Source organism: Myxine glutinosa, chromosome 5, assembly GCF_964187855.1.
Source record: "Myxine glutinosa chromosome 5, kmMyxGlut1.1, whole genome shotgun sequence".
NCBI classification, from domain to species: domain Eukaryota; kingdom Metazoa; phylum Chordata; class Myxini; order Myxiniformes; family Myxinidae; genus Myxine; species Myxine glutinosa.
The window spans coordinates 91,198,561-91,207,789 of NC_136265.1; the positions used below are offsets into that span (position 1 = coordinate 91,198,561).

Consider the following 9,229-nt stretch of genomic DNA (forward strand, 5'->3'; position numbering starts at 1 on the left):
CACCAAATGGTTTATCATTGCCTTGTTTCCTAAGGAACCATGACAAGAGGTTGTACAACATTGCCTCTGTTGGAGTTACACTTTTCCCTATCCTGAGAAATGAATTTAAACAAAGAAATTCAGTTGGGATGCCGGCGATGATTTATCTACTCTTCACGAAAAGCACATGATTTGTTTTTACAATCAGAAAACATTATAGAATCAAATGCAATACCCTCTCCTCTGGCGAGGGTAACGAGAAGGGCACTTTGTAGAGAGCATACCTCTGCCTGGTTGACCATATCACTCAATGGTGAAGAATCACTAAGAAAACTATTCTAGCTGGATCCAGATCCGGATCTTTACCATTATTGAATTGATTCTTCTTTGTCACACACACAACCTGTCCAATAAGTTTCGTCCAAATCCATCCATAACTTATTGAGATATCCTGCTATGTATCGTTTTTGGCTCCATCTCCCAATGGTGAAGAGTCACTTTAAAAATTAAGTAATTCTCATATCCGAATCCATATTCAGATCTTCACCAAAATCTATTCGAATCGTCATTGTCAGATACACAACCAGTCCACCAAGTTTCGTCCAAATCCATCCACAACTTTTTGAGATATCCTGCCATGTATAGTTTTTCGCCCAATCTCCCAATGGTGAAGAATCACTTAAAAATTTTTAGTAGCCAGATCCGAATCCGGATCTTCACCAAAATGTAATAATCTCGTTCTTATCACGTACGCTACATCTCTACCAAATTTTGTCCGAATCCGTCCACAACATTTTGAGATATTTTATTCATAAACGGACAGACAAACAGACAAACAAACAGGCACAGATAGACAGGGGTGAAAACGTAACCTCCATCCACCTTTGATGGCGGATGTAATCATTATTCTGCTACTAATTTCTCCCACAATGTCACAATGCTTTGGCACGTCACTATTCCCTTGGGGAAAGTTTTTATTTTCTCTGTTCAAGTAAGACCTCAAATCAATGATTTTAATGCAATATTTATATTTATTTAGCTATTTTAAGAGTCTGGAACCAGCTATGCATGCAACGCAACACTGCCTGCATTTAATAAAAGTTACTTTTCCAGATTTATTTGTGAAAGTGGAAGTGAAAACTGAACACGAGATTGATGTTAATCTGGATCGACCCGAACCCAAATATGCTGAAGCTTCTTTCTTCAAGAACCATCCCCATGAAGGTTTCTGTCAATGTCTATATATTTTGAGTTGAACAGTTTGATGATGAACTCTGGTGTTAAGAAAGATAGGGCCAATACTCATGGTATAGTACCTGGTAGAATAATACCTGGTAGAATAAACAGAATACTGCACCGACTAAGGGTATTTTAAACCAATTTCAATGGTTGCGAGAAGACAGGGCAGCATGTACAATCATACTAACATAATCATAAGTCAGAATCAGACTTTAAACAAACAAAGAAAAAAATACCTATTTTGGGGGGTAACTCAAGTTGAATGTCAAACAAGGTGGATCTGGGGTGAATTAGTGAGGGTAGAAAAGATCAAGGTTTTGGATGGGGGAAGATAAGAGATGGTGGTGAACAGCTGTTTTAAATACCTGGTGATTTAACAGCTGGTGATTTAAATCCTTTCAGCTGTTTTCAAATATCCCATTTTCACCAGACAGGACAGGTTTCACATCAATCGGTGAAGCGGTTTCGGAGAAGGGATTTTGTTTCAAGATCGGCTTTCAATATCAGCACCTGTCCCGGGGTACCGGGGTGTGTACCCCGGTTTAAAATAGGTACACCGTATCCCTGTGTGTCGTAAGAGGCGACTAAAAGGGTTGGTGTCAGGAAGGGCATCCGGACATAAAATATTGCCTCAAAAAGGGTACCATGGCAATTACAACTACATATGGGCAGGGTACAGCTCGAAGTACCCCGTGAGGGACCTCACTCCCTCTCATCAAAAATCGAGGTGGGGAACCCGATCGAAGCAAGGGTAGAAATCACTCCATTTATGATGACGAAACGTCTGATGCCCCACGTGGATATCGGTTTCTGAGGTTTGGGACATGGAATGTAGGGACAATGACAGGGAGATCAGGAGAAGTGGTGGAAGTATTGGTCAGAAGAAGAGTGGACATATGTTGTGTGCAGGAGACGAGATGGAAGGGAAATGGTGTGAGAATGGTGAAGGGTAGGCAGGGACAGAAATACAAGTTTGTGTGGCAAGGGTGCCTGGAGGGCCTGAATGGTGTTGGTGTCCTGTTTTCTGAGGGGTTTGTAGACAGTGTGGTGAGTGTGACTAGAGTGAGTGAAAGGTTGATGATGGTGAAAATGATGATTGGAAAGCTCTTGGTTAACGTCATCTCGGGGTATGCTCCGCAGGTCGGTCGGAGCGATGAAGAGAAGGACAAGTTCTGGTGTGCAATAGAGAAGCTGATGGAAAACGTGAAAGATGAGGAAGTTGTTGTGGTAGGCGGAGACCTAAATGGACATGTGGGAAGGAGTCTAGATGCTTTTGAGGGAGTTCATGGGGGTTACGGATATGGTGTGAGGAATGGAGAAGGTGAAAGGATTTTGGAGTTTGCTGATGGAGCTGGTTTGTTGATTTGTAATACTCAGTTCCAGAAAGAGGATAATAAGCTTGTTACATACACGTCAGGTGGGTCGACGACAACCGTTGACTGCCTAATGGTGCGTTGGCGAGATAGGGGGCACCTCCGGGACACAAAGGTGATCCCGGGGGAGGAGGCTGTTTCACAGCACCACTTGGTTGTATGCGATTTAAGGGTGAAAGGTGCGAGGAGAGCTCGGCGGGTGAAGTACCAACCGAGAATAAAGGTGTGGAGGTTGAAAGAGGTGACGGTGAGGGAGGCATTAAAAGAGAGGCTGAGTGTGGTAGAGGTTGATGTGGTTGAGCTTGAAAGTGGTTGGATGTCAATGAAAGATAGTCTGTTGGGAGCCGTTGGTGAGGTATGTGGATGGAGAAAAGGACCACCGAGGCACTCGGAAACATGGTGGTGTGATGATGAAGTTGGAAAGAGGATTGACAAGAAGAGGAAGAAGTTCAAGGAGTGGCAGACGGCGAAGGGTACGGGGACAGAAAAGGCAGAGCATGAAAGTTATAAGGCAGCCAAGAAGGCTGCAAAGAAAGAGGTAGCAAAGGCGCAGGAGGTATGCAGGAAAATGTTCGGAGAACGCTTGGATTCGGAAGAGGGTCAGAGAGCGGTATTCAGGATTGCAAAGCAGATAGCGAAAGAGAGGTGTGATGTGATGGAGGTGAGTAGCTTGAAGGATGAAGTGGGACAAATCGTTGTGGACCCAGATGGAATTAAAGGAAGATGGCAGAGATACATGGAAATGCTGTTGAATGCAGAGAATAAATGGGACGGCAACATAGAGAGTAACCCAGTTTTAGGACCGACAGAGAAGATAACTGAGAAGGAAGTTGAGGAAGCGATTAAAGCAATGAAGAGCAGAAAAGCGGGAGGGCCGACGGGAGTTGTGGGAGATATGTTGAAGGCAGCAGGAAGTTGGGGTGTGAAGAGAATGACCGAGATCTGCAATCTGGTGGTGAAAGAAGTAAAGGCCGCATTCCAGTGGATTGGGAACTGAGTACCTTCGTCCCTCTATAAAAGGGGAAAGGTGACCCTCTGGACTGTGGCTTGTATCGAGCGATAAAGTTATTGGAGCATGGAATGAAGGTATTGGAAAGGGTTTTTGGAGAGGAGGATAAGGAAGAAAGTGAAGATTGACGAAATGCAGTTTGGATTTATGCAAGGAAGAGGAAGGACAGACACACTTTTTATTGCAAGGCAGTTGGTGAAGTACATGGTGAAGAGGAAGAAGTTGTTTCTTGGGTTTGTTGATCTGGAGAAAGCATTTGATAGGATTCCACGCGAAGTGGTGACATGGGCATTGAGGAAGTTAAGAGTGGAGGAATGGTTGATCAGAGTAGTGATGGCAATGTAGGAAAGAGCGCGCAGAGCTGTAAGGACGAAGGACGGGAACAGTGGTGAGTTTGACGTGAAGGTGGGAGTGCATAAGGGGTCAGTACTAAGTCCACTACTATTTGTAGCTGTGATGGAGGTGCTGGCTTGGAATGTAAAGGAGGGTTTACCATGGGAGTTGTTGTATGCAGATGATCTGGTGTTGATTGCGGAAAGTATGGATGGACTGAAGGAGAAGATGAACAAGTGGAAGGAATGTATGGAGACAAAAGGTCTGAAGGTGATTATCGGAAAAATGAAGGTGATGGGGTGATGGCAAATGGTAAAGCAAGTGGTGAGGTGGAAAGAACTGGGAAATGGCCGTGTGCGGTGTGCAGGGAGGGTGTCGGAGTGAACTCCATTCAATGTACAATATGCGCAGAGTGGGTTCATCAAAAATGTAGTGGTCTGAGAGGGTCATTAACCAGTGTGGCAGCTACATTCAAGTGTAAGGTGTGCACAGAGGGAGTTGCAGATGGAGGAAATGTTGAGTTGGATCTTGGCGACGGCGTGAAGCTGGAAGGTGTGAAAACATTTTGTTACCAAGGAGACGTGTTGAATGGAGAAGGTGGATCAGACTCGGCAACGGCTGCTCGAGTGAGATGTGCATGGAAGAAGTTTTGGGAAATGAGTGGCGTGCTGACGAGGAGAGGAGTGTCGTTGAAGCTGAAGGGAAAGGTGTATGCTGCATGTGTGAGAAGTGTTATGATTTACGGGAGCGAGACATGTGTAATGAACGTAGAGCAACAACGAAGGCTGGAAAGGGTGGAAATGCGAATGGTTCGGTGCATGTCTGGAGTATCGTTGAGAGAGAGGAAGACAAATGATTAATTGTGAAAGATGATGGGAATAGAGCCTGTGATGGATGCTGTGAAGAGAAACAGGTTGAGATGGTTTGGTCATGTGTTGAGGAAGGATGAAAGTGACTGGTTGAGAAGAATGATGGAAATGAATGTGGAAGGAAGTGGAGGACGGGGAAGACCGAGTAAGACTTGGCTAAAGGTGGTGGAAGAAGAAATGCGGGCAAGGGGGTTTACAAGGGGAGATGCAGAAAATAGGGCAAAATGGAGAAGACTGTCAGGGGGCCCACAAGGCTAACCCCGCTCCAGCAGGGAAAATGGCCTTAAAATGCCTGTTGTTGTTGTTGTGTATCGGCTTTCAATCTAGTATTGCTGCCATACCACGTAACATGACCTCGAAAAATGTACACTCTGCATATGTATAGGTGGCGTATCATGCTTTTGTGCATTTTCGTGTTTATTGGATAAGGTTTGTTTTTCTATCCAATATGGCTGCCAAACCACATCACTGACGATGTCATCATTTTCAAATTAAATGCAACAATGGTGTTCGATGATATTTGTAAAATTTTGCATCAATAGTGCAAGCTGTTTCAAAGATATAATTGTTTAATCTTTTCCTTCAATCCAATATGGCTGCCACACCATGTGACCAATGTTGTTTTCATGATAAACTTTCAATCACCATGCCGAGTCAATGAATCACGTAAAGCTTTGAGTCAATCGATTTGGTGCTTTGGGCGAAGATGTTTTTTTCAAGTTTTAGGTTAAATCAAATATGGCTGCCAAACCATGTGACCGATGATGTCATAAATTTAATATTTCAACACAAATTGGTCATAGATCATGTGCATACTCAAAACTCTGATACCTAAAGTATGATTATCATGGAAACCCAAACTTTTGCACATTACTGTATATACACAACAATATATATATTTTTAGTTTTCTGCAGTGGAACAAATACGATGTGCATGTTTCGGCACATTTGTCTGGTCATGTGAATCTTATTTTTTTACAGATCATGTGATGTTGTATTTACAGGTGAAGCCACTGAATCTACACGGGAGACTGCACCAACTGCAACATCACCAGATGCAACAAACAAGAGGAATTCTTATAAGCAAGACAAAATGAATGTGGAGATGTTTGCACAGAATAATTTTCACAACGCTCACCAAAGAAAGAAATCTGAACATCAATACAAATGCACAAATTGTGGAAAATCTTTCCGTCGCCCAGACAAATTGAAAATACACATGAGAGTTCACAGTGGAGAATGCCCGTCCACATGCACAAGTTGTGGAAAATCTTTTAAACGGCCATCCGGCCTTAAACAACACATGACAATTCACAGTAGTGAACGCCCATACAAATGCACAAGTTGTGGAAAATCTTTTAATCTGTCAACCAAACTTAAACAACACATGATGATTCACAATGATGAATGCCTATACAGTTGCTCAAGTTGTGGAAAGTCTTTTAAGCAATCATCCACCCTTAAAAGGCACATGATAATTCACAGTGGTGAACGCCCATACAAATGTACAAGTTGTGGAAAATCTTTTAAACGGCCATCCGGCCTTAAACAACACATGACAATTCACAGTAGTGAACGCCCATACAAATGCACAAGTTGTGGAAAATCTTTTAAACGGCCATCCGGCCTTAAACAACACATGACAATTCACAGTGGTGAACGCCCATACAAATGTACAAGTTGTGGAAAATCTTTTAATCAGTCAACCAACCTTAAACAACACATGATGATTCACAATGATGAATGCCTATACAGTTGCTCAAGTTGTGGAAAGTCTTTTAAGCAATCATCCACCCTTAAAAGGCACATGATAATTCACAGTGGTGAACGCCCATACAAATGTACAAGTTGTGGAAAATCTTTTAATCAGTCAACCACCCTTAAACAACACATGGAAATTCACAATGATGAACGTCTATACAAATGTACAAGTTGTGGAAAATCTTTTAATCAATCATCCAACCTTAAACAACACATGATGATTCACAATGATGAACGCCCATACAAATGCACAAGTTGTGGAAAATCTTTTAATCTGTCAACCAAACTTAAATCACACATGACAATTCACAGTGGTGAACGCCCATACAAATGCACAAGTTGTGGAAAATCTTTTAATCTGTCAACCAACCTAAAACAACACATGATGATTCACAGTGGTGAACGCCCATACAAATGCACAAGTTGTGGAAAATCTTTTATACGGCCATCCACCCTTAAATCACACATGACAATTCACAGTGGTGAACGCCCATACAAATGCACAAGTTGTGGAAAATCTTTTAATCTGTCAACCAACCTGAAACAACACATGACGATTCACAGTGGTGAACGCCCATACAAATGCACAAGTTGTGGAAAATCTTTTATACGGCCATCCACCCTTAAATCACACATGACAATTCACAGTGGTGAACGCCCATACAAATGCACAAGTTGTGGAAAATCTTTTAATCTGCCAACCAACCTAAAACAACACATGATGATTCACAATGGCGAACGCCCATACAGTTGCTCAAGTTGTGGAAAGTCTTTTCATCAATCATCCACCCTTAAAAAACACATGAGAATTCACAATGGCGAATGCCCATACAGTTGCTCAAGTTGTGGAAATTCTTTTAATAAGTCATCTCACCTTAAAAGGCACATGATGATTCACAATGGACGTTCCTGAATAACGATCCTTTACCGAAAAAGGAGGGGGACATTTTGAGTCTGAGAGAACTTCCTCACCTTCTAAAACCCGCAAATGGAGATGACAACGAATGGGAGAACACCTGTATGCATGTATGTATGTGCACAATTACTGGAAAAAAATTTTAACGGGTCACCTCACCTTAAATATAATGCACATGACAATTGAAAATGGAGAATGCCTGGAGAAACGCACAATTTGTGGAATGTCTCTCATTCATCGATCCACCCTTAAAATGCACATGGGAATACACAATGAGAGATTGGGGCACATGAGCATTAGCTGCAGGGTGCAGTACGAGTCTAGAAAAGGGGGATAAGCCTAAAAAGTGGGGATGGGGTTGGTATATATATATATATATATATATATATATATATTACATATTAGATACACAAATACCACATAAGCACACAAACACAATGGAGGTGCATACTTTGAGAACTGTTTGGTTTCTGTTCCATCTCTTGAAGCCCACCAACATGTGGAGATAGCAACAACCAACAACTACTTACACACAAACATACATGCATATACATATACAAACATACAAATGCATCACCTCTCTGCCAATAACCTGTATGAAACATTCCAATCCGGATTCCGGTCCAACCACAGTACTGAAACTGCTCTCCTCAAAATCACCAACGACCTTCTCCTCTCCTCTGATGCTGGCAACCTCAACATTCTCATCCTCCTCGACCTCAGCGCTGCCTTTGACACCATCGATCACACCATCCTCCTCACCCGACTTGAAACCACCTTTAACATTACCGGCACTGCCCTCTCTTGGATTAAATCATACCTCTCCGACAGACGTCAGTTCATCTCCATCAATAACTGCAAATCCCCCACTGCTCCCCTCCCCCAAGGTGTCCCCCAAGGTTCAGTTCTTGGCCCCCTCCTCTTTATCCTTTACCTGTCCCCCCTCGGTCACTTAATCCGCCGTCATGGTCTCCAATTCCACTGCTTCGCCGATGACATCCAGCTTTTCATCTCCACCAAGTCCATCTCCACCGCCACCCACTCTATCCTGACAAACTGCATCACTGAAATAAAATCCTGGCTTCAAATCAACTTCCTCAAACTTAACTGTGATAAATCTGAAATAATCATCATTGGCCCAAAAACGCTCACCAAGTCCACCCATAACTTTGCCCTCAACATCGACGGTTTCCCAGTGTCCACCTCCCCTCACATCCGGAATCTTGGCATCATCTTTGACCAAACCCTCTCCTTCGACAAATACACTAAACAGATCACAAAGACAGCCTTCTTCCACCTGAAAAACATCGCCCGTCTCCGTCCATCCCTCTCCTCTGTGGCTGCAGAAACCCTCATCCACGCCTTCATCACTTCCCGTCTGGACTACTGCAATAGCCTCCTTTATGGTTCACCCTCAACAATCACCAATAAACTCCAATACATTCAGAACTCCGCTGCCCGTCTACTCACCCATTCCCGGACCCGTGACCACATCACCCCCGTCCTTTACAAGCTTCACTGGCTCCCCATCTCCCAGAGAATCCAGTACAAAATCCTCCTCTTGACCTACAAAGCCCTCCATAACCTGGCCCCATCCTACCTGGCTGACCTCCTCTCCAGACACACTCCCACCCGCAACCTCCGCTCTGCTGGTACCAACCTCCTGACCCCCCCCATCCGGACCAAATTTAGATCCTGGGGGGACAGGGCCTTCTCCATCGCTGCTCCCACCCTCTGGAACTCGCTACCT

The 9,229-nt window shown here is 43.5% G+C and overlaps 1 protein-coding gene across 1 annotated transcript; it reads left to right on the forward strand.

Moving 5' to 3' along the window:
• The first annotated feature begins 5,945 nt into the window (after positions 1-5,945).
• LOC144892149 (uncharacterized) lies at positions 5,946-7,476 on the forward strand. Its single transcript, XM_078777383.1, has one exon. The coding sequence runs from the start codon at positions 6,022-6,024 to the stop codon at positions 7,474-7,476; it is 1,455 nt and encodes a 484-aa protein (XP_078633509.1). The 5' UTR covers positions 5,946-6,021.
• Positions 7,477-9,229: the final 1,753 nt, after the last annotated feature.